The sequence below is a fragment of the Malania oleifera genome, chromosome 2 (assembly GCF_029873635.1).
Source record: "Malania oleifera isolate guangnan ecotype guangnan chromosome 2, ASM2987363v1, whole genome shotgun sequence".
Lineage (NCBI taxonomy): Eukaryota > Viridiplantae > Streptophyta > Magnoliopsida > Santalales > Ximeniaceae > Malania > Malania oleifera.
The window spans coordinates 13,494,076-13,521,640 of NC_080418.1; the positions used below are offsets into that span (position 1 = coordinate 13,494,076).

General features: G+C 34.4%; 1 protein-coding gene across 2 annotated transcripts in view; it reads left to right on the forward strand.

Annotated features, from left to right (window-relative positions):
• LOC131147840 (uncharacterized) overlaps window positions 1–18,202 on the forward strand; it is a 29,171-nt gene extending 10,969 nt beyond the window's left edge. For both annotated transcript variants that reach the window (XM_058097450.1, XM_058097451.1), the window contains 2 exons: window positions 17,074–17,190; window positions 17,316–18,202. In XM_058097450.1, the coding sequence (XP_057953433.1) occupies window positions 17,074–17,190; window positions 17,316–18,002 (804 nt within the window). In that variant the 3' untranslated portion in view covers window positions 18,003–18,202. The remainder of the gene's footprint in view (window positions 1–17,073; window positions 17,191–17,315) is intronic.
• The last annotated feature ends 9,363 nt before the right edge of the window (window positions 18,203–27,565 follow it).

Sequence of the window (27,565 nt, forward strand, 5' to 3'; positions counted from 1 at the left end):
ATTCAAATGTTGTTGGGCTAGACCACCTCTCCTTTTGCTATAAAGCTGTAAGAATTGACGAATAACATTGAAAATAAAATGATTTTGAGAAAATCTTCTAAGTTTTTTAAGAGTTTACCCATGATATTCTAGTGACTTTTATATTGAAATGTGCTCTAATTTTTTTCACAACCAAAAGCTCTACATGACTAGGAATTCTTTATAGAAAACTTCCAAGTTTGGAGTTAGCGATCCAAATGAGCTCCACCACTCTATTGTTAATTAATTTAATTCCCAATGAACATCTACAACCTAAAAATTAATTTAAGGAGTGAAGATACACATGAATACTAATTTAAACCAAATCAGCTCCCCCCCCCCCCCCCAAAAAGGATCCATCACTATTTCTTTGTCTTCCAAAGGAGGCTCTCTTTCTCGGTACTTCGATTTTTTTAAGAATCTCAATGGAAGAGAGGTCGATGAGCTTTCCACTTATATCTTTGGACCAGCTTATTCTAATCAACAAAGGAGATGAATGGGGTTGGGGGAGGATGTGATTCTTCAAGCCTCTTTTCCACTAAGTCTTTCTTCCTTCACTTGAGGTTTCCTTCTTTGAGCCTTTTCCCTTGGAGCAACATCATTTTGAAGGCAAAGGTTCCTTTCAAGGTTCAGATTTTCATATGTATGGTGACTCTAAACGAGATTAACACACAATTTGTCACAAATTAGAAGGCCCTTCCAGGCCGTAGACCCTGACATCTATGTGATGCCATGAGTCCTTTAAAATGAATGCTTGCCCTTTCCTTTGTTCAAAGGTGGCATCTCGTGGTGCTCTCTTTTCTTGTTTTGATGAAGCTTGGGTGTTTGTAGGCAATGGGCAATTTCCTCTGGGTGAGATGTTGGAGTTCAAGCAAAAGTAGAAAGGGAGTTGTTCTTTGGCACAATGCCATTTATGCTCTTTCTTGGGGTGTGCCGCTGCCTAACCTTGTTGGAGAGTGGAAAGACTATCACTATAATTCTCTGTTTTCTTTCGTCTACTTTGCGTTTACTTTTGCTCTGTTTTGAGTTGTGCCACTATCGAACTTTTAGGGATTGGAAAAGCAATATTATTGGAAATTTTGTTTGTTTTCTTTTGTCTACTTTTGTTCTTTGGAGGGCCTTTTGTTCTTCTCCTCATTGTACACTTTTGGATAGTTGTCAATACATTTTTTCCTTACCCAAAAGAAAAATACTAACTAAAACCAAATTAATTAAAAATGCTAATTTACTAGGGTCTTTTATCTCATAGCTATATTAATTTCATAGAGGCATCGATCACTATGATATGTTGACAACTCATTGAAAATTTAGGGGTTGGTATCAACAACAACAACAACAACAACAAAACCAAGTCTTAGTCCCACTAAGTGGGGTCGGCTAAATGAATCCTTTTCCGCCAATTTATGCGATCATGGACCATTTCTTTTGATAGATTTAAAGACATTAAATCCTTACTCACTATCTCCTCCCAAGTTATTTTAGGTCTACCCCTACCCCTTCTACTGCCCCCCGCAGTAACTAAGTCACTCTTCCTCACAGGTGCACTATAAGGCCTACGTTGCAAGTGTCCATACCATCTGAGTCGTCCTTCCCTTATCTTATCTTCTATAGGAGCTACACCTAACTTACCACGAATATGTTCATTCCTTAATTTATCTTTTAATGTTATACCACTCATCCATCTAAGCATTCTCATCTCGGCAACTTTTACTTTTTGGATATTATGTTTCTTCGTCGCCCAACATTCTGATCCATATAGCATAGCTGGTCTTATAGCTGTCCTGTAAAACTTTCCTTTCAATTTTAAGGGTATTCTATGATCACATAGAACACTTGAAGAACTTCTCTATTTTACCCAACCTGCTTTAACTCTATGCATTATATCATCTTCAATTTCTCCTTCAGCTTGCATAATAGATCCAAGGTATCGAAATCTACAAGTGCTATTTATTTCTTCATCATCAAGTTTAACTTTGTCTCCAATATTCCTCCTATCATTACTAAAATTACATTTCATATATTCTGTTTTATTTCTACTTATCTTAAAGCCTCTAGATTCCAAAGCTTTTCTCCATAATTCTAACTCAACCTCTACTCCATCCTTAGTTTCGTCAATTAATACAATATCATTTGCAAATAACATACACCATGGAACCTCCTTTTGAATACTTTTAGTCAATTGGTCCATCATTAAAGCAAAAAGATAAGGACTCAAAGTAGATCCTTGATGTACACCTATGGTAATTGGAAATTCTCTAGTTTCTCCATCTATAGTCTTTACACTAGTCATTACTCCATCGTACATATCCTTAATGACATCGGTTTACCTACAACATACACCCTTTTTTTCTAAAACCCACCATAGAACTTCCCTAGGTATCCTATCATATGCTTTCTCAAGGTCAATAAATATCATATGCAAGTCCCTCTTCTTTTCCCTAGACTTTTCCATTAATCTTCTTAAAAGATAAATAGCTTCTGTGGTAGATCTCCCAGGCATAAAACCAAATTGATTTTCTGAGATCTTCATTTCTAACCTTAATCTTTGTTCAACTACTCTTTCCCATAGTTTCATCGTATGACTCATAAGTTTTATTTCACGATAGTTATTACAATTTTGAATATCTCCTTTATTTTTGTATATAGGTATTAAAGTGCTTTTCCTCCATTCATCTGACATTTTCTTAGTTTTTACAATTGTATTAAATAAATTAGTTAACCATATAATTCCGTTATCACTCAAGCATTTCCAAACTTCAATTGGGATGTTATCTGGTCCCATAGCTTTCCCATTTTTCATCTTTTTTAGTGCAAACTTAACTTCGTTAACTCTAATTTTTAGAATAAATCTTATATTTTTAGTCTTTTCCTCATTTGACAATTCTAAATTTAAGCCTTCTATTTGGTTTTCGTTAAACAACTTACTAAAGTAACTTCACCATCTTTCTTTAATATCTTTGTCCTTAACCAAGACAATATCATCCTCACTTTTTATACATTTTACATTTCCTAAGTCCTTGTTCTTCTTTTCTCTAGCTTTAGCAAGTTTAAATATATCTCTTTCTCCTTCTTTTGTACCTAATCTATCATACAAACTATTAAATGATCTACATTTAGCTTCACTAACGGCCCCTTTTGCATCTTTTCTTGCCTCCTTATATTTTTCAAAGTTATCGCTGTTTCTACATTTTTGCCACGTTTTATATCAAATTCTTTTTGTCTTTATGATTTTTTGTACATCTTTATCCCACCACCAACTTTCTTTACCATTTGAGAATCTTCCCCTTGATTCGCCTAAAATCTCTTTCGCTATCTTTTTAATAGAGCTAGCTAATCTATTCCAAAGAGTATGTGAATCTATCCCATCCTCTAAGGTCCAATCCCCATCTTTGATTATTTTATCTTTAAATTTTATTATATTTTCTTCTTATAGGTTCCACCATCTAGTTCTCCTACACTGGTTTATTTTATCCTTTTTCTTCCATTTTTTAATGCATACATCTAACACTAAGATTCTATGTTGTGTGGTTAGACTTTCACCTGGAATAACTTTACAATCCTTGCATGATACACGATCTACCCTCCTAGTTAAAAAAAAATCTATTTGACTTCTATTTTGTCCACTTTTAAAGGTTACTAAGTGTTCTTCTCTCTTCTTAAAGCAAGTATTCATTATACTAAAATCATATGACATAGCAAAGTCTAAGATCATCTCCCCAGACTCATTTTTGTCTCCATATCCATATCCTTTATGTATCCTTTCATAATTTTTATTATCTCTTCCAAAGTGTCCATTCAGATCTCCTCCTATAAATATTTTCTTAGTCCCTGGTATGCCTTGTATAATACTATCCATATCTTCCCAAAATTGTCTCTTAAGATTTTCTGCTAAGCCAACTTGAGGAGCATAAGTACTAATGATATTTATTATCTCGTCCTAATACCATTTTGATTTTTATAATTCTATCCTTTACTCTAATTACATCCACAACGCTATCTTTTAAGTTTTTGTCTATAATAATGCCTACTCCATTCTTATGTTTTTCTTTTCCAGTGTACCAAAGTTTAAAACTTGATTTATCGATTTCTCTAGCTTTCTCCCCCACCCACTTAGTTTCTTGAAGGCAAATTATATTAATTCTTCTTCTAATCATTGTATCCACAATTTCCATGCTTTTACCCGTAAGTGTCCCTATATTCCAAGTTGCTAATCTAATCCTAGTTTCCTGAACTAACGTCTTTACTTGCCCACGTCCAGAATGATGAAAATGGAAAAAAAAACAAACTCAAAATGCAAATTAAAAACTGGCAATCTGCTTGGTTAATATTTCCAAAACTAAAACAAATTAAAAACCTAGCTCATGTTCATTTTTGTCCTTGAATCAAAAAACAATTTTAGAAGTATTAAAACAAAAAAATGCAAAAGAATTTAAATTGGAAAATATTATAGTCAAAATTAATTTAATTATATTTTAAACTCACTTTTAGTGCTCCAAGAATGATCTTGCGCATGACAATCGATTAGTTGTAAAAATGTTTTTCTAAATGATTTATTATTTATTTTTCAAAGTTTTATAAAATTTGTGAAAATATTTTTACTTAAATTATATTTTAAATTCATATGGTCATGTTATTCTAATTTTATTTAAAAATTTTGTACTGAATGAATGATTTAATCTATAAAGTCAAATTTTGATATTAAAGTATTGCATAACAACAAAAAACCATATACTTGGTATTTAATAATGTTACCTAGAACATGGAACATTCTAGTTTGTGGAACAGGAATAAGATTATGTTAAGACACATGCTCTAAAATGTGGGACGTCAGGTTATACATAAATAGATATATTGGTGAAAAAAGTGTAATGACAGTTGTATATTTTGGGGATGTAGAGGTGTTTCTAAATGCAGATGAGATTTTATGTTGAGAAATAGATTAATAATGACATAAATGGAATTAAAATGCTATGATTCCCCATTTTTAACTAATGAAAAATTATGTATGTGAAAAATGTTGAACTATAGATCACTAGATTTAGTGTTCTAGAATGAAAATGTTCCTCCTTTTGGAATGTTCGCACCAATATGTGGTTCGCTAGGGTGTGTTATTTTTCTTGGTAACTATGGTTTCCAGTTTGTGAAATTAATAATAGAAACTGAAAACTAGCAACGTAAATGAACGCGTTATCAGAACCTGTTTATTCACTTTATAACAATGAAAATGAAAATAGAAAACTAGAAATGATATCAAACAACCCCTTATCTTGCATTTAAATGGATTAACTATTCTTAAAATGCACTTGTACAATATGCCCCCCTTATGATCTCTTCATCTTCCTCAATGGTGGGATTTCAATAATGAAAATTTGGGTTCAAGAAGAGCATGCAACTGCATGCAAAGGATGATGAAGTTGGCATCCCATCCTTCTTTCAATAATTTCAAAGATTGACTTGAATCTATCCTCTCATTGGAAATCCTAGCAATGCATCCTTAGGCCTATCCATAGCTTCACAAATGTACCAATAACTTGTTTCTTTCCCCCATCAACCAATTGGAGCATACAAACAAGATGATCAATTAACATAATGGCATAGACAATAGTACTCTAGCAAGTAGGCATCAAAATCAACAATAGCCACTTTTTACCTGCTTCTTCCTTTGCTCATTTATTAGTATTCCGTTCTTTGGAGATAAACGTATTTCTCAAGTTCATTGTTTGAAGGCATGCTCGATAAAATGTGATAAAAGCATTTGCAAACGTGTCATGAAGGCCTAAGTGGCTCCTTTGGCCTTGTGAATTGCCTTATCATTCTCATCACACCAAAGCAACTACAACTATAACCAACCATTCAAGAACATGTCCCTTTTCAAAGTTTTATGAATTACAACTATCTTCCCAATATCCTCTAGCATCATATTAATGCAATATGCATCACATTATCCTAAATGTGGCTTTTTGCTTCAAATAATCTCCTTATTTAAAAATCAAGATATTAAAAATTCTAACATAAATATTATATACAATTAAATTTTAGAAATAAGTTATAACATTAGTATTTGACAAACATGAACGAAAGTTGAAGCATTATCTCTCACTACTTGAATCACATTTATTGCTTCAATTTGCTCTATATCATCGACTAATTTTGATGGTTTTCCCCTTGATTGGTTGATGATATTCCATCAATCAAATGAAATTGTGTTAGTCCATCTTCATTTTGCTCTTCCATGCCCTTCCATGATCTAATCATTATTCCTTACTAGTTATAGTGCATGTGTTGGCCTTTGTCGCACATGGGCAAAGCATCGTGTCTAGTTTTTTTTCTCATCATTTCCAATTGTTTGTACCCTTTTGTCTAATTTTTAGTATAGGGATACAACTATTAGTTATTAAATTGTTATTTATTTTTTTAGCGATCAATGGATACTTATACTCTGCCTGTGCAGCACTAAGTGCCCTAAATATCTCTACACACATTTAGTCCCAACCCTGGACAATGGGGGAGGATTCCATTAGGTAGATGATAGTTAAGAGTAGAATTTGTCATATCTATATGATATGAATCCTTTCCAAATGTCCATTGGGGCATCCCCTATGAGAGATATGTTGCACTTACACCACTTGACTGTAGAGAAAAGTGGACAAGGGTGGGTTTAGCCTTGCCATTCTTGATGAGAGGGGGTCACGAAGGTAGTTAGCAACATGGAACATAGGACACTCGTAGGAAAATGCTTGGAATTAGTTGATACAATGATTAGAAGATTGATTAGTGTAATATGCCTCCAAAAGACTAGAGGGGTAGGGGAGGAAGCTAGAAAAATTAAAAAATTAGGATTTAAATTTTGGTACACTAAAAATAAAAACACAAAAATGGGGTGGGTATCATTGTTGACAAAGACAAAAGATAATGTGATAGATGAGAATTGGGGATAGGATCATACAAATCAAGATAGCTATAAGCTAGGAGACAATAAATGTGATTGGTGCATAAGCTCCCCAACTAGGATTAATAGAAAACCTCAAAAAACTATCTTAAGAGGATATGGATAGTATTGTGCAAGGAATATCAGGGTTCAAAAAAATATTCGTAGGAGTTGATTTAATTGGACACATTGGAAAGGATAATAAAGGTTATGAGAGGATACATGAAGGCCATGAATACGTAGATAAAAATGAAATTAGGAATATGATTTTAGATTTTTCCATTTGATATGATCTTTTTAAATGAATGCCTGCTTTAAGAAATGAGAATAACACTTAATAACCTTCAAGGTTGGACAAAATAAAAGCCCAATAAATTTTCTGTTAGCCAAAAGGGGAGATTGATTATCTTGTTAGGATTGTAAAGTGATCCCAGGGAAAGTTTGGCTTCAAACATAGAGTTTTAATAGTGGAAGGAAAAGAGCAGCTTAAATCAATGCAGGGGGATTCAATGGAGTATTGTAATAAAATTTGAAGATAAATGATCAAATAGGGTGAATGGACAACAAGGTATTGGAGTAGATTGAACATTTTGTGGATATAGTAAAAAAGAGATTTTAGGTCAATCCAAAGGAAGAGTCTTGGACAACAAAGAAAGCTACTGATGGGTTCAAGATGTCCCAAAAGGTGTAAAGACAAAAAGAATTTGATATAAAACATGACAAAAAGTGTAGGAATATAGAAAATTTCAAAGAAGTATAAAGAGGCAAGAAAAGAGGGGAAAAAAGGCCATAAATGAAGCTAAACATAGAACTTATGATAATTATATGCAAAACTAGATACAAAAGAAGAGGAAAGAGACACATAAACTAGCAAGAGTTAAAGAAAAGAAGTGTGAAGATTAGGGAATGTAAAATGTATAAAGGACGAGAATGATAATGTTGTGGTAGAAGAAAATATAATAGAGAGGCGATGAAGATACTTAAGTAAGTTGTTTAATGAAAACCAAATGAAAGCTTAAGCCCATAAGTGACAAATGAGAAAAAGACTACAAATATGAGATTTAATTGTGAAATTAAAGTCATTGAAGTGAAGATGACTTTAAAAAAGATGAAAAGTAAAAAATCTGGTGGACAAATAACATTATAATTGAAGTTTGGAAATGTCAAGGGGGTAGAGGAAGTATATGGTTAATTAATCTATTCAACACTATTATGAAAACCAAGAAATGATGGGAGGAATGGAGGAAAAGTATGTTACTACCTCTTTATAAAAACAAAAGTGATATTGAAAATTGTTATAACTATCACGAAATTAAACTTATGAATCATATGATGAAACTGTCGGAAAGGTAATTGAACAAAGAATAAAAATAGAAATAAGGGTCTTAGAGAATGATTTGGTTTTATGCCTAGGAGATCAACAATAAAGGCTATTTATGTGCTAAGAAGATTGATGAAAAAGTTTAAAGAAAAGAAGAGGGACTTGCATATGGTTTTTATCGACTTAGAGAAAGCATATGATAGTACCTAGGGAAGTTTTATGATGGGTCTTAGATTAGATGGGAGAATGTAGTAGATAGATGGATGTCATTAAGGATTTGGTAATTGCTAGCATTCGGATTACAAGAGGAGAGAGTATAGATTTTCCAGTCACTGTAGGTGTATGTCGAGGTTCTACTTTGAGCCCCTATCTATTTGCTTTAGTGATTGATGAACTTACTAAGAATATCCACAACGATATCCCATGTTATATGTTGTTTTGATTGATGAATGTTAGAATGGGGTTGACTAAGAACTTTGGAGAATAACTTTAGAGTTTAGAAGTTTTAGGATAAGTTTAAATAAGACAGAATGTATGAAATGTATTTTCAGCCATGTAAGGAGTAATATTGAAGACAAGATCAAACTTGATAACCAAGGACTAGAATTCAATATCTTGGATCGATTATGCAAGCACAAGGAGAGATTGAATAGGGTGTAGTACATAGAGTTAAAGCAAGTTGGGTAAAATAGAGGAGTGTGTTGTGTGATTGTAGAATACCATTAATATTAAAAGAAAGTTCTACAGGACAGCTACAAGACCAACCATACTGTATGGATTAGAATGTTGGACAACTAAGAAACAATACATTCAAGAAGTAAAGGTAGTACATGCTAAGGTGGATGAATGGTTTGACACTAAAGGATAAATTAAGGAATGAACATATTCACAATAATTAAGCATAGTATCACAGAGCTCCCCTGTACTGATTCTAATAAGGGCCGTGCGGCACCCGTTGAGATTTCTCCCCCAATCAAGCTAGTTAATGTTTACACGTTCAAGCCTGTATGCATGAGCATCACAAAAGTCTCAAAACCACACGGTAATTGTGAGTATCATAGTAATATTAAAGGCAACCACATAGCTTACATAGACAAGAGTCATTCATATAGAAAACATTGACATAGATCAACAAAGTGCATCACGTTCCATCATAATCAAACACACCGATGAGGGACTACTTGTTTTATTTAATCAAGAGAACAAAAACACAAGCATCAGCACAAATAGTTTAATTGTCAACATAAATCCCTGGAGAGTACATGTAGAGTCATTACCCCCCTTGTTGCCCCCATTACATTGTCACCTTGTAATACATTGCACTGATAGAAGATAAGGGAGGGGCGACTTGGATGTTTTCGATATTTGAAACATAGGCCAGGTAATGCACCTGTGAGGAGGGGCAAGCTAGTCGCTGCAAATGGTATTAGAAGATGAAGGGGTAGACCTAAAGTAACTTGGAACGAGGTAGTGAGGATTAATAGCTCTTAAGTTAATTGAAGAAAATGTCCTCGATTGCTTAAATTGGCGAAAAGGATTCATATAGTTGATCTGACAGTGGGACTCAAGGCTTGTTATTGTTGTTGTATTTTCAATTGTTGCTACCGTTAACCTCTAATGGGTGCATTCGTTTCTTATGTTGGTGAACATTCTATTTCTATAACATGCCTTTCTTAAGGTAGGCTTGCAAATTTTTTTCTTTTTTACTCTATTGGATATCCCATGTGACTTGGTAATTTGAAACTTCCATTTTTTATAATGTGCTTATGAGTCATTAAATTTTTTAACTCTTAGCTCAATCATTTAAGCATACACAAAAAGGAATTTGCTAGTGTCTAAAGGCACTTGTTAAGATACCATTTTAGAAGATTTTTTTATTAATGTAATAGTTGGTGGTGAGTGTGATGATTTCAATTGCATCAGATGATGAACCTTTCTTTGGAATATAATGTACAAAAGTGTCTTGCGATGCATGGGAATATTCCCTAAGTGCCTTTGGTATATCAAGCTTTTCTTTAGCTTCGTCGGAAGGAAAATTAAAGAAGGTGATATGCATAGGGTTGAAGTAGGTGATTAAGATGGAGATGTGCACTTGGTGTGCTATGTAATCATTACTTGCGTCTAAAATTGAAAGAGATGTTTTATGTGTATAAGTTCAGCTATATGAATTTGAATGCTGAGTAATTTATATATATAGAAAAGCTGCAACTAAAATGAGAATGGTTGGATGGATTAGATGTACAATTATGAAAGATAGAAGATAAATAGGTTCATAGTGGGCTAAAAGCCATACATGTAGAAGGACAAGGGCATTTAAGATGGTTTGGATGCATTGTAGAACAGATTTTCACTAGTGAGTTATTTGATTTAGGTTATTGGCAGCTGGAGGGGAATAGACAAAAATTTGGATCGCAGTATTAAAGAACAATTTGATGGCTTTTACCACACATTTGGTATGTAGAAATGAAATGGAATTGGGAGGGATGTAATCGAATTTTTCACTCGATTTGATCATGGCCCTCTTTCAAATTTTCATTCCTTTCCTTTCTTCATTCCACTCCACAAACCAGATATGCTGTCATGTTTTAGAAGGATTGATAATATTATGCATTTACTTTTTGGGAGACAAGATGGTTTCTCAATATTTTTTTTCCAATGTGTTCACTCTTTTGCACATTTTTCAAGGTTGAAGTTTGATAGTTTTAAGAGGAGATTGATTGGTATTCATTTAGAAGAGGGGGTTTAATCTAGTCTTGGGGGATGGGTGTGAAGGCCATGCCAGGCCCATTTCTTATTCAGGGGTTCCTTTAGGAAGTAACCTTACATCTATCCCTTAGAGGTGGGCTTTGAAAACTAAGGTGTAGTCCCAAGAGGGAGGGGGGTGAATTGGGTTTTTAAAAGTTTCTTTTAAATCTTTTTACTGATTCACATCCTTTTGTAAATTTAGAAAACGCACAAGAACAATTTTTTAATGCTTAATTATACCAACTACAATCCACACTCAATATTAACACAAGCCAATGATTCTTAATGAGATGCTTTCAATAATGTTTATCAATCAACCAATCAATCACAAGATACTTAACCAATTATTTGAGCTGTAGCACTTCCTTGATTCAGCGTTTGCAAAACTCAGCTTAGAGTTTAAATAAAGCCCTGTATATATGAATATTGGTGCACTTCCTTTTAACCAAGATTTCCGTAAACGGTTAATCAATGTACTCCCTTTAAGGTTTCCGCAAAAGATTAATCAACGTGCTCTCTTAAATTAAAAGTTTTCTCAATCTCGAACTTTCAGCTTCTTGCACTTAGATACACAATTTATATATACAGAAAAATTAAAGAGTAAGGGTAGAGAGAGACCGAGTTTTTACGAGTTTCAACTTATACCCAGCCTACGTCCTTGCCTTAGGCAAGACCACCTAAAGATTCCACTATAGTGTTCCTTTTGGGCGGAACAAACCGTTACAATCCCTCCTTCAATTAGGGTGGAGCCCCCTTTCCAAGCGATACCCCAAGCTCGGTACAACGATCCAATATCTCTGAACCGTCAAAGAAAACAAGGAAACGAGAAAAGATTCTTGTGTACAAAAGATGCTCTCAGATAGAGCTGGTTAGTACAAATATAGCACAGCTAATACTTCAAAGTAAATATCAAAGAGAATTGAATTGAAGCTCAAAGAAGTATGTCACCGGGATTCTTCTTTTGATTTGTATCAAACCTCAGAAGATTTGCTTTCAGATCAGTGATCAAAGACTCATTTATCTTAGAAAATTCTCAGCAAGAGTATGTGTGCAAGAGGGCTTTGAGAGAGAGTGAACACTATAGCTTGAAAACTTATTTTCAATTCTTGGTATAGGTTTGATTTGAGAAACCATGTATTTATAGGCTCAAAAAGCATTAAATTCGTGTTGCCCAAGTTACTTGGAGTGTGTCCCAAGTTTATACGAAGTTTGGGGCACAAGCAACTTCGAATTTGAATTTAAAAAGCTGTTTTAAAAACTAGTCGTTCAAGGGTTAGTTGCCTGAGCGCTTAGGGGTTAGTCGCCTGAACCTTCACTGCCTGTTCAAAATCAGTTCAGGAAAATCTTCAGTTGCTTGAGGTCTAAAGCTCAGTTGCCTGAACAATTATAAAAACTGTTTTTGAGGTTTGTTTCCAAAATCAATAGCCATCTTGCTTTGATACATTTAAAATGCATTTTTCGGGGTTTTCAAAGTAAGGTCTCTAAGTCCATATCAACCCCTAATGAGCTTCAAAGCATTCAAAATGATATTTATAATGAAGTACTTACATAACTTCCTAAAGACTTAAAAACTCTCTAAGTTTGAAGTCTTCATGTATTTCTTTGCTTTGAGTTATCTTTGCCTTGAGCTTGAGTATTCTTTAAGCTTCCACATGTTTTGAATTTCTTGGTCCTCTTGAGCTTTTCTTTTGATCACCTTGTTGATGAAGTATAGCTTTATGGTACTTGTGATCTTTGACTTTCATTTCTTTGAACCTTTTGAACTTTGTCATACTAGGTTTCCTGAAATATCATCACTTAAACAATAACTTGTTAAATTAGCCTTCATTTGTTATCATCAAAATAGGATTCGAAAGCCATGTTAGGCCAACATGCTTTCTTTAATAAATTTTAAACCCTAGGAAAGTAACACTGGAATAAAATGGCAAACTCTATCATAAAGATAGAAAAAGAGATTTTAGGGAAATCCAAAAGAAGATACTTGGGCAATAAAGAAAGTTGGTGGTGGGATCAAGATGTCCAAAAACCCGTATAAGACAAAGAAATTGGTATAAAACGTGGCCAATTTTTAGAAATATAGAAAATATTGAAAAATATAGAGGCAAGAAAAATGTAAAAAAGGCCATTAATGAAGCTAAACACAGAGGAAAATGCCTTGGATGAGGTGAATTGGCGAAAAATGATTTATGTAGCTGATCCCACCTAGTGGGACTTTTGGCTTCTTGTTGTATTCCTTGTGTTTAGGGATGGGTGAGAGTAAGTGAAATCATTTGTCTGGTTGTGATTGGATTTATAAACGTATAAGAATTGCTTGGACTTGGAAACCTTTTGTCCAAAAACATTCATTGGTAGGTAAATGGTTAAGAAGTTTTACTTTTAAAGCCTAGACCATTTTGGCATGAGGTCATCTGAACGTGAGATCCAAGGGAGTCATTGGGATGCCAAAGCTAGTATTAACGGCAAGTTCATGGGATTTTTCCTCTTTTCGCCTCTTTTTTCGTTTGGTTATAGGTCTCGTGTTGATTGTGGGACTAGAGTTAATTTTGGGAGGATTTTTGGCAATCCATATAGACAAGGTGTCACGGACCACCAAATTAGACTCAACTTAGTGGCCGTGCGGCACTCGTCGAGGCTCTACCCAACGGAGTCAGCCAGTAGTCACCCGTTCAAACTTGCAAATGTGAGCATCACATAAGTCTCGGCAACCACTCATCATCATGAGACATTATATAGACATCGATGGATCAAGAAGGCAAGAGACATTCATGCTCAATGATAAAATAGAGACTACTTATTTTATTCAAGTGAGAGAACACTATACAAGCTATAACACAAGTAATTTGATATTTATTTACAAATCCTTGGAGAATACATGTAAAGTCATCTCTCTCCTCCATTAAATCCCCATTACATTGTCACCCCCTAACATTCTCCTGCACTCATTCTATCGATGACCTCGTCGATTTGTTGTAAAGAGTCTTCAGTCTTAAGGTTTTGCTTTGTTGTCTTAAAGTTCATGAATTCTTGGATCTTCAGTGTGAGATGCTAGAAGTCTTTTGTCTTGTCACTGTTGTGCTTGTCCTAATCAAGTGTTGATGTTGAAGACCTTCATCATTGTCGACTCTATCTACAAGGATCTTTTTCATTGACATGGGGCTCTCCAAGAACCAGGTCTCTAGTTTCAAACTATCATGGTTATGTAGGCTTTCAAGCAAATGTCCATCCTCACAAATTTGACTGTTCATCTGTCACCATCTCAACAAGACATGATTAGTTGCAACATGTTTTACAAAAGTTACTGCAAAAGTAATACATCTAATAGGAAACATAATTTCACAAAGAGTTGCTAGCATTTTTCCCTCCCACTCCACTCGCTACTTGGGCTTTTAAGGACTCCCCAAAAGCCTTAGGGTGCCCACCATACACTTCCTTTCTCCTACATCAGTGTTCAAGACTTTTGTTCCCTCTTGGATTGTTTTCAAGGCATTCAAGGCCTTCTGCTCAGTGCATTCTGCTACGAGATGGGGCCTCGTGCACATAAAACAAGCAAGTGACGGTCGATGCATCCCATTCCTTGCATCTTTGTCGTTCCACTCTTTTGTTGTTCGGGGTCCCTTATCGCTTAAGAAGCTATTAGATCCCTTGTCACTCCCCCTGCCTGAAGATCTATACACTCGGGAAGATCTCTGTTCCTGATTGTCAGATGTTGGGTATTTCCTTTCTGGAGAACCATTTGAGTAGTCACCACCTGTTGCTAGGGTCCAACTTGTGAAATCCTCCAATTGTTCAGTTGCTGTGAGAGTCGAGGGAAGGTCATAAATCCCTTGCCTTCGCAGCTCATTCTTCGGCCATGTTTTGAGTCCTCGAAGGAAATGGAAGATTTTGTTAGAATCTGCCTTATCCTCAATGTCGAGCATTAGGGCTTGGAACTCCCGTACATAACTCCCTATCGAGCTTGTTTGCTGTAACTCATATACCTTGCAACACGCCATGTACTTTGTATTCCCTGGGTAAAATTGTTCTTTCAAGGCATGTTTCAACTCTTCCCAAGTATTGATGGTATACTGGTTGCGTGTCTTCACATTTGGTTTTCCACAATAACTTAGCATCCTCAGTAAGATGTACTGTTGCAATATTAACTCGGTCCTCCTCTAAGTTAATCCTTGAGCACTTAAAGTATTGTTCCAAATCGAAGATGAAGTTGTCTAACTCCTTTGCATCTCGAGCACCCCCAAAAACATTTTGGTTCTGGCACCTTCGAGTTCCCCCACAAGTATCAGTTATTGGCCTTCGAGACTTAGTACTCACCTCTTGTAAGTCATTCTGAAATTGATCCGTCATGTTTTGAAGATTACCCACTTCCTTCAAATCCGCTTTCATGGTGCTAATAGATTCTTCGACATTATCTGCAAGCACATAGAAATCATTAGTTAATTCCCATAGGGAGGCCTTAAGCTCTATTGGCTCTCCCTCTTGGGATGTAAGGAATGGCATTATGCCCTCAACTTGTTTCAGCCTATTCTCGAAGGCTTTCAATTGCTCAATGTTCCTCTGGAAGACCTCAAGCTCTGTTGGTCTTTTCTCCAAGATTTTATACATGAAATGAATTTCTCAAGCTCAGATTCACTATAGAGGTTTCCTCCAATGTTCTCTCAGGCGGCCTCAAGCTTTATTGTCACGCCTCTCTCTTTTGAAAATTCTATCACAAATGCTTGGGGTTCGAAGAACTTCGTCTCCAAGGTTTCAAGATTTGCCACTCTTGCCTCCAGCGCCTCAATGCGCTTTGTCTTTGCAGTAGTTTTCATTCTACCGTTTATGGTGCTCGCACACACCGTGCTCTGATACCAACTGTCACGGACCCCCAGATTAAACTCAACTCAGGGGCTGCGCGGCACTCATCGAGGCTCTCCCCAACAGAGTCAACCAATGGTGAACCGTTCGAACCTGCAAACGTGAGCATCACGTAAGTCTCGGCAACCACTCATCATCATGAAATATTAGTAGAGACTACTTATTTTATTCAAGTGAGAGAACACAATAAAAGCCATAACACAAGTAATCTGATATTCATTTACAAATCCTTGGAGAATACATGTAAAGCCATTTCTCTCCCCTATTAAGTCCCCATTACATTATCAACCCCTAACACAAGGCTTAGATGTGGGAGATTACTATAGTATCTGGTGCATCAACCAACGTTGTTTAAATGCGCAACTCCAGAGCACTTTCTTTTGGTGATTTGTTGCACATTGTACTAGATCTTGAAATTTTTCAAGGCATGTTAGTTAATCAAGTTTTGTGAGAACTTACTATCAGTTTATGTAGAGCTTCGTTATGTTATTACAAACCTAGATCAAATGACTTAACTCATGGCTCTTAGCCCACTTAGTTTATTAAGCTTTTGTCTAACTTATTTGTACGCCATGATTTATAGGTTGCCTTCTGCACTAATCCCCTGGTTTTTTGGCATGATGATTGATGACACATTCCCCTGAACCTTCTGTGGACATTTTTTTGGCTATTTGGTACTGCTGGCCATTGCTTGATTTTAGTTAAATTTCTGAAAATTTGGTGTAGATTTTTGTGTTTTCTACTACAGGTGGTTGAATAACAAATTTTCAATGTGCTCTGAGACAGCAATGAATTTTTCATTTTTGGGCACTTGTCTCTTGTAAAGAATGCTGTGGGAAAGTTGTTTGATAGCTCAAACGGCTCTGCAGCACAAACTTTTATGTAAATTGATGTCACAACATGGCATCAGAGCTTCTGGTTTAGTAGAGTAGGTCCTGGGTTCCAAGTAATGTTACCTGGATTTTACTGGTTATGGTGCACTTTGTTATGTTTGTGTTTGTTCACCAGTTTGAGTCCGATGTGTGTGCCTTTTCATGTGCTCATGTGCAATATTGGAGTTGAAGTTGAGGGGGAGCATTGGTTAACTTTATATATATATATATATATCACACAGCTAGCTTCTAGGTAAATTGGTGTGGTAACAAAAAGTAACTGCATTATATTTATTTGTTTTTGGTGAGAGCACCCAGTAAATTTATTTTTGGTGTAGGTCCGGTTCACTGTATTGGAAGACTGCCTGCCGTTGGCAGAGGAGGAGTTCAGAAAGGTTATCAAGGACAACTACTACACTAGGAACAAGTTTAATTGCCAATTGAAATCTGAGCAGGTTCAATCACGCTTTTTGATATTGATCAGAACTATATATATATAAGTAAAAAGGGGGAGCATATGGATTATTTTTTTCTTGTTTTTTTATTACTTAATTTTATTGCATTGTATTATGTTCAATAGGTTAAGAAGTTGTGCAAGCTTTTCCAGGCTGGCAGTAAGCGTCCCAAGTTTGATAGGGTGGGTCGAAGCAGCAGAGTATCTACCCACACATTTGTAGACAGAGACAGAATCAAGCCGCGAGATCGGGAGGACGAGGAGCACCTTCCATTGGATGGCCGTTCTTTCATGCATGAAAGGGAGGGCTTTGCTCCTCCTGGGGTGCCTGCCCCACGACTGCCTCTACCTCCAGTGCCAGCCCCTGCTCCCCCTCCATTGTATGCCTATGAGCGGCCTGTGGAGATGGATGCTTACAGACGGGATACTCTCCTTGAGCATCGTGACTTGCGGAAGTTAGATCAGGAACGGAGGCTTCGAGATGAGATTGTGCACCGTGATCCTTACAGTGTGTACAATGAACCCCCTCCGTCGTACCGTGAACCAGCATATTCTGTTGGCTTGCCACCCAGGTACCGTTCCGAGTACTATCCTGCTGCAGTCCCACCGCCGGAGTACAGCCCCGTTAGCCCGCCACCCCGATACCACCTACCTGCTGCAGTTCCGCCACCTGAATATCAGCCTCGGTCACCCCGGTACCACCTGCCTGCTTCAGTTCCGCCACCAGAGTATCATCCTCGGTCACCCCGTTACCACCTGCCTGCTGCAGTTGCGCCACCTGAGTATCAGCCTCGGTCTTCATACCGTTATTAAACCTCAGTGCCAAATGAACTTTGATGTATTGAAAATCGACCATTGGTGGTTAATTTTCAAATTCAAAATGACTCCCGCTTTGATGGATTAGTGTGTTGATGTGTAAACATGTTGCATTGGGTAGGAATTGGTTTTTGGCCAAGAAACTGGTTGAAGCTGTTGTATGACCCATTATCTCATCTGAGGAAGTGACTTCTTTCTTTCTTGCTTCCCTCCCTATTTCTGACTCCCGCTTATTGTCACCTGTTCTTTTGACAAATACGTGTAGACATGCAAATGGAACAGGAATAACGTTCATGCAGCCATGCAGGGTCCGTTTTGATGTGATTTACAGGAGAATCACAGGATCAGGTGAAAGATTGGGCGAGGAATATCTGAGGTGTGGTGGGGCGCTTTTGGTATTATTTTTTGTTTATAATTTGTTTGTTGTTTTTGCAAAATAATCAAATTTAATGATTTTTAGTTGTAGTAATTTGTTGTACATGCAGGGTAATTTCTTGGAGAATCATTGGAATCTGTTTGTGGTAATTAAACCAGTAAAAATATAAAAACCTAAAATTTGGGTGACTGACAAATCAAAATTTTCAAATTATTCTCACATTTAATTGATTCAAAATTGAAATCTCATCTTGTACCAAATTTCAAATTTAAGAGTCCACTTGCTCGTGTCTTTTCATTAGATTTGGTGATTATGTGCACATTCTAATTTTATGCTTCCTCTCCCTTTTTTCTCTTCTTAGTCCATTTGAATTTGCAAAGCCATGAATGATTATTAGCGCAGGGAGTTTGGATGCGGGAAGATTTACCAAATGCTTGAATCTGCACTAGTGAATAAGAGGCGACGCACATGATCAAAAGATTTGCTCCAGCAAACCAAAACCTTCCTTCATCTCCTCCGGTTTCAAAGATCTACAAGATCATACTCTATGGGAATGAGAAGCAAAATTTGTTCCTTTTTCCTTTTTAGCTCTCAAGTTTCGAGAAAATACCTTGCTCTGCGCTGCCTCTATTTTTTAGTTATTATATTCATAGAATAATATGAGTGTATGTTACTAATGTATTATCACCATGTATTGTGATGCAACCTGCAATAATAAATAATTACTACAAATATATAAAATAATATTAAGTTTGGTTGTAGTAATGCAATATTGCTATATTACATGGTATTATATAATGCTATAATATATAATACAAAAAATAATATTGTAATATTTAAATGAATCTTTTCATGTGTAATGAAAATATGATCTTTTATATTATTACACACGTAGGTTAAGGGTATTTCGGCAGTCATATCAAAATCCCCAAAAGGATTCTCATATTTAGCCTAACATAGATATGGGCAACTCATGTATATTCTCTATGGTCCTATAATGCAAGCCATATAAAATATTCCCATTCTCAAATATCCTTGGCAAGAATATCAATCTACGAGTGCATTTTAGATCTCAAAGACTAAATAATGCCTAAAGTCGCAAAAACACAATAATGCTAGCATGTCAAACAGTTCTAAGAATCTCTTCCTATATATTAAAGAGATGTTCTAAAGTTTCAAAAAAGCAAACATAAAAAAATTATAGTAAGAAATTTTAGTTAAATACAAATAATTTTAAAAAATGAGTAATACAAGCATATATGCTCATAAAAGACTTTCATTCAAGTACACAAAAAACACTAATTAAATAACTAAAAATAGATGAACTATACATATATATATATATATATATATTTATTAGAGAGAGAGAGAGAGAGAGAGAGAGAGAGAGAGAGAGAGAGAGAGAGAGAGAGAGAGAGTTTGTGTGTGTGTGAGCGAGCTTTGTCTTACAGTAGTCAATATTGACAAAAAAGAAAAGAAAAGAAATGTTAGTAACTAATGAAATATTACCACCATGCTTCTTAAAATTTTCCAACAACAAAAAAGGGCAAAAGAAAAACATTTTATCAATATCCAGTACTTATCCAAGGAGATAAAAAAAAATCTTTATTATTTTTGTTAAACTTCAACATAAAAATAGGATAAACAAGTTAAACTTCTCTATCGTTGTTGTATGCTTACACAAAAGCCATAACCAAGTAAGTAGCAGTTATAATATATTCAAAATCAAAATATAAATAGCTTACCAGTTATCATATGAAAACAAATTAATAGATACACTACCAAATCAACCTAGGAAAGGAAAAAAGTTTCAATAAAAGAAAGATTGATCCCATTTGGTGAAGAGGAATGGATGGTTGTGTAGTTAAAATACATAGTACAAGGTGCATAGAATAAAGAAAAATAGAAAAAATATATGCATATATTCTTAAATAAAGTTAGGTAGTGCTTAGGAGCATAGATTTTAGACCTGAGATTTGGATTCGCATGGATTTAAATAAAATTCATTACAATTTCATATTATGTTTGCTCCAAATCCACATATATCCAAGAAGACCCAAAATCCAAGCTCCCAAATGGTAGGGTAAAAGAAAAGCCACACAGAACACTTGTCGGTTTGCCGTATGCAAAGTTTTTCTTTACACTATTTATGGATTTATACATGGTGGGGATGTTTTCGATTCTCCCTCCCTCCCTCCCTCTATTTTTTTTTGTTTTTTCATGAGAGGTATGCTCAAATTGCTTTGATCTTAAATTTCTTTTCTAATTCTCCTTTGCTTTAGTTCAATGTAATTTAATTTAGTGTGTATCGGTCATTTTGCATGCCCTTTATCTATGCGTTTTTTCTTATTTATGTTGTTTAATTTCTTTTCCTGTAATGTGATTTTTGAAATGATATAAGATTACAATTTTAATTTTAATTACTTTACCTTTTTTTTTTTTGGTGGTATTAGCAGAATTAGTTTGGGTAATCTAGGGGATCATAATGTACAAATATCGAAAGACGAAACCAATGTGATCGCGGACTTTATGCCAGTACGGATTGACTCCTATCTTCGAGCTTACCTTGCAACTTCTTGATTTTAACTTTAATGACAAAATTTTACTCTCCCAATTTCTTGATTAAACTGCTAAAACTATAGAGAAGTACCAATAAGTTAATAGAAAAAAAAAAAAAAAAAACCCCAAAGGGAACATTTTTACACCATTTGGAATTCGGATCAAAATTTTTTATTTGAGAAAATAAAAATAAAAAGTAAATTTATCTTTTATTATTCATTTTTTTTTATTGCATATCAAACTACCATGAAAATTTTTTTTTTATTTTACTATGATGGCAAATTAAGAAATATGGGATACTAATAATGTGTAAAAGTAATTTTTTTGTTCATTGATTTGTTAATATTTTATTTTCTTTCTTGATTTTTTATTACTCTACAAAATTTCTCCTAATACATCCAATTGCAATTTTATGAACATTGAAGTTTGATTTTCAATTATGCATGGTGTTCGATATAGTGTTTAAACGAGATAAATTTATGAATAAATTTTTTAAGAAAATTTATTATTTGTTTTTTCTGTAATTTCATGCAATTGAGATTATTTGGTATTAAGAATTTTCAAACGATAGTTTGCTGCATTATGGTTAAGAGCCCTACTTTTTTTTATTATGTCATTATGCAAAGCTCCATACAAATGGGATCTCATAATATTATTGCAATACAGACATTAAATTTGAATTTATGTTAATTTGGAGAAAAAATAAAAATTATATTCAATTTTGTCTGGAGATATGCAAATTTAAATACAAGTCTTGAAATTCTTAAAGAGTAAAAAGATTAATATATAGCAGAGATTTGGTATATTTAAAAAATATATATCGTCGTTATAAAACTAATAAATAAGCAAAAAAAAAAAAATGTTAATAATTCATAGCATGGAATATAGAATGACTATATTCTCAAATTTCATGGGCAGAATATTCTTTTAACTGCTCCATATAATTAGACGGAATAAGACACACTTATTCCCACAAATTTTATTTTAAAACTCCATGTAATTCATTTGTGAAATATATAAGATATTAACTATGAGGTTGCGTAATCCATGCATTTGATGATGACTACATTCAAATTTTAAAAAATAAAAAAGTATGCGTTCATGTCTTTTGTATTTTTGTTGTGTCAGTAGTCATCCAATGATTGTTTATATATAAACTTGTATTACACATGAATGCAAAAATAATAAGAAAGGTAATCATATGTTTGAGGAGGTCTTAAATTTAGATTTGTATTGGATTTGGATAAGATATAACTAAAATTATATTGATATCTATGCAAATCCACTCAAATTCAAATTTATGGTATGAAATTCACGCTCCAAAACGTAACGTAAGAGTTTTTATTTTTTATTTTTGATTACATAGGAACTGTAGCCACCAACAAGTTCTTCGGACCCCCTGGTGCGGCACCAAACCTACGGATCAGCGTTCTCTCCCTAGGTCTCACTGATCAAAATTTTAATATTATTTTAAAATAGCTTATTTTGATTTTTAAAATTTTTAAGATTCAAAATTCTTTGTCATGTCTTGTATGTGGATTGCCATCATATAAAAATGCTAATCATAAAAAATGCTAGAGTTTTCCTAATGCAAAAAATAACTCAATAACATAGAAGGAAAAAAATAAATCAAATCAAATCAAAATAAAATAAAATAAAAGATAGATTTGTTGTAACATCTCGGAGAAAGGTCCATAATGATAAGAAATAATAATATTAAAATTTTGATGTATCACCAAAAACTTGTTATTTACCTAAGTGCGGTTCACCTAATTACTACTTGTTGATTGGTTTTCAGACTAATCATAAGTCAAGGAACTAATAGGTGAGATCTGCATTTACCAGAGTTGTGATCGAGAGTTCATTTATGCAAAGGAGAGGATTTTATTATATAAATCCCCCTCACAACTAATATAGGTGAGATCTGAAATACCTCTTTACCTTGTGTTTAATCATTGAGATACGCACACACAAAATAAGAACATATACAGATAATAATCAAACAAATTCATAAAAAAAAAGTCTTTAAAACATTCCCAGATTTTTCAAAATTTTGTAGATTTTTTCTGAAAATTTTTCAACATTTTTATGCAAAATTGTGGGATTTTTAAAAACTGTTTCCTTCATTTTTGATAATTCTAATTTTTCATTTTTTTGTTATCCAAGTCAAAATAACTCAAATAATTTTCATTTATTTTTATTATTTTTTTAAAAATATTTTTCTGATTTTAAATATTTTTTAAAATTTTTAAAAATTAAAATTTAATTAAAAATAATTTAAAATTAAATAAATAAATCGACGGTTTAGAAAAGTTAGACTAGTTCAACCGGTCTGAATTGGGTTTGACCCGATTAAGAAAAAGTGGCCACGTGTCAGCCAGCGGTGCCAATACGTGGCACTACTTATTCTTTTTTATTTTTAAATTTTCTACAGTAGGGCGACGTGGCGGAATGCAGCTCGCCTAGGGAGTTTGACACATATCACTGACATGACAGCAATACGTAGTCTTGAATGCGCCATGTGTCATTGTCTGTATGGTGACATGTGTCCTAATATTTTATATTAATTTTTATTTTTATTTATTTAATAAAAAAACCTTAATATAAAATATTTTTTCCTCTCTCTTTCTCCCTCCCTCAGCTCTCTTTCTTTCTCTCACGGATCTCTTTCCTCCCTTTCTCTCCCTCGTTCTCCATCTCTTGCTCTATTCTATTTCTCTGTTCTCTTCGTATTCTCTCACAGATCTCTTTCCTCCCATTCTCTTCCTCGTTCTCTCACTCTCAGAACTCTTCCCCTCTGTTCCCTTCATCCTCTCTCTCTCACTCTCTCTGATCTCTTTCTCTCTATCATTTTCTCTTGCAAACCTCTCTCTTTGTTCTCTTTCCTGCTCTGTTTTTTTTTTTTCTCAGCTTCTCTGATTTCTCTTTATTTTGCTTTTAATCTTTCTGACTCTTTTTTTTTATTTTTTATTTGCAGGTTTCAATTAAAAATAAGAGCAACAGAAAAACCTATAAAGATAAGCATTTTGACTTTTATTTTTGGGTGAATTTTCTGATTATTTTATTGCACTTTCCTAGGAGCCAAATAGGGTTCGGGGTGTTAATTGTCCTGGATTGTAACCTAGGTTAGGTTAAGGAGCTCAGGTTAGGTTTTTAGCTACTGGGTTAAGTCTAAGTTAGGCCTAATTAGGCCCTTTGCATTTTGGGCTTGGACCTATTTTAAATGAGGGTAGGTTTAATTTTTGGAAATGGGTTTGAAACATTAAATGAACTTGAAATTAATTAAATGGGTCTTAGCCAATTGGGTTGAGCCCAATGGGTCCAAATTGAGAAACATGCATAACTGTGTTAGTTTAGTTGGGCTAAAGGTCAATGGTCAATGGACCTGGGTCCAAGTTGGATTTTAGGTCATGGGTCTTCGGGTCAGCTAATTAGAATCTAGGTTAAGTTGACTCGGCTCCTAGGTCGGGTCTCAAATCCGGGTTATTGAACTCGAATTTAGACAATAAAAAACGAATTACAAATTCCTAATTACATTCAAATCTCAAAAATGTAAATTTTAAATTTTTTCAATTTAATTATCCAAGAAGCAAAACAGAACTTAAAACAAAATTAAAAAAAACTAACCTCTATCTTCTAACTCCTCAAATCTTTAAGTTCGCTACTTCAAATTTCGACTGCCAATTTCTCATTGCTTTTGCAATCAAAACTTTTGAGTCTTCAATTTCCTTTCACATCCTCAATTTCAATTATCCAAGCTCTCAGTAATTCTCTCTCAATTATTTTCATAAGCAACTCCTTTCTAATTCTTTCTGTGTGTCTCAATTTCAATGTCTTTCCATCTCACCCTAAAAAAATTTCTATTTATAGGCTTGGGGATTCATTTAGTTTAATACTTATTAGGTCAAAAAGCACTAAATTTAATCAATCAAATTTATTTCAATTTTTTCACATTTCCCACATGTCTAATTGTTGGATTTTCTTTTACAGGTTTGAATTTGAAGCCGAAGATGCTAGCATACTTATTTTTATTTCATTTTTTCCTTTTATATATATATATATATATATATATATATATATATATATTAATTTTCAATATGAAAATGCTATATTCAGAAAATTTTCCTGTATTTTCTCATGTTTATGGAATAAAGATTTTGCCCAATTTTTGTTATATTAGCCATGGACAAAATGGGGTGTCTGAATCTGCCCATCTTTACAGGTTTGTTTACTTAGGATGACAGCAAGACCTGTCCCTTGGCATCCTACAGTAACAAATCTATAAAGACATGAGGCAAAAATTTTGATCCAAGCCTTATATAACAAAATCCTAACAAAAGAAAAATGTATGAATTTACAAAGATGCATGAAATCTAAGTCAACTTAACAAGCTTACAAAGTAAGGTGTAAATTGTCCTAGTTTATGAAAAGATCACTACCAAGGGTTTGAGAATTATGTTACATACCACTAAAGTAGATAAATAGTCACAATTTTGAAAACGATTACTCAGGTTTAGGAACTAATGTCACACGCCTTTGAGACGACCAAAACAACTTGGAAGTGACTACCTAGATTTGGAAACTACTACCACATATCTTTGAGATAGCCAAAACAACTTGAATATGACTACTCATATTTTCTGAGGTAGCCAAAATAACTTGGATGTGACTACTCAGACTAGCCAAATAACTTAGATGCGACTACTCAGATTTTTTTAAATAGCCAAAACAATTTGGAAACGATTACTCAGATTTTACGAGGTAGCCAAAACAACCTGGAAACGACTACTCAGATTTTATGAGGTAGCTAAAATAACTTGGATGCGACTACTCGTGTAACGACCCAAAAATTGCATCATCATTTTTTTTTTCATAAATAGATATAGAAAAATTACTCTGATACCCCTGCTATAGCATCTCAAGCCCTAGATGGCACTGAGGTATTCCTGTAGGTAATAAACACATCTATGCAGCAGAAAAAATAAAGTCGTACATCCATATATATAAATACAATACTAGAATCTAGTGTTTCTAAACCATTGGTACATTCTTACATATCCCACCGATACCACCTACCCAAAACATAAACCTCAAAATACACTTACCCTATCAACAGGGCAAATAAAAGGTCACTCTATCTACGAGCCTAATCTCCTCGCCTAACTGGATCACCTGAAAAAATGTTAAAGTAATGGGGTGAGACGACACTCAGTAAGTGGAAATATGCTTTTACTAGTGTGTGGCGACTGAGTTGCATGAATACTATAATAATATCCAAAAACTGTATCAGCTGGTAAATTAATATAAAGTAAACTTGCATTCATCGTAATTTAAAACATAACAGTATTGTCTGAGTTTTCTATCATTCATATTGCTAATATCATACTATAATGTTGTAAATCTGTATACATATACATAGCTGTGACTTTTCCCTGAAAAACTATATGTCATGATTTGACCCCTCATGACAGGGTTGTGCGGCTCGTAGGTGGGACTTAACTCTGGTTGGCCTACCAAGTAAGTCACTATACTCTACCCTTTCTTAGTACGGCCAAACTGCATCCACTCCTAAGCACAGAACTAAAAAAACTACCTCGTCAAACCGAGCCCCCTCAACCCAGATTCCTGGGGAGATTGCAAGCTCTCCGAGCGCAGTTGACGAAATCCATATACTATTTGAGATATGTGGTTGCACACTGATCTGTAAATAGCAATGGTAACGTGCTCTGCTAATTGAATCTGTCTGAACTATTTCATTAGGGATCTGATACTATATATAAAGATATACTATTATAATCTTTCTACTATTTTCATCATGTTTCCAAAATAACCATAACACTATAAATCTGATCTGTATATACTGTAACATCTGCATAACATATCTGTAGTAACTAACTGTGATAATTGTATATCTGTCTGTAATAACTGACTGTATAATCTGTAAATCTAGGTGTTATGGTTTTAGGAAACATGACATTCTATAATAACTGTAACATGCTAGTCTGGAAACATATCTTTAATACTTGTCTGATAAATATTTGTCTATAACCATAAATACTGTAAATTATGATATTTTGGTAAAAATTATATAAAATCTTTATCAGGCAAATATCTACTCATGCCACACAGATATCAAAACTCATATTCTGGAAAACTCGATAATAAACTAATATATATAAACATGCATAACATTTTTGATAACTTTGCTAAAATTTCCTAGCATAGCATATTTTCCTTACTTGATTATTGAAAAGCCCCCTACTGTTTCTGGTCCTACACTTGCAGGGTTCCCCGCTTAACACCCTAAAAACAACATCGCTCAGTACAAAACTTCAGTATTTCTCTATCTTCTACATTTTCTATAACTATGGAGTAGGCAAATACCAAATAAAAACCTTACCCTGAATTTGGGATGAAGTTCAAGTTAGCCCCACCAATGATCCACTCCGGTAGATTTGGAGAGAACTTTCCCAGGAGCGTCGTGGTGGCCTCAAGTCATAGAACCGACGAGAAACGGAGCCGGAATCGAAGAGAGAAGGGGAGAGGGACGTTTAGAGAGAGAAAGAGGGTTTCATGCATAGATTTCTCATGAAAATCCGATTTTAGGGGGTACTTATAGATTCAG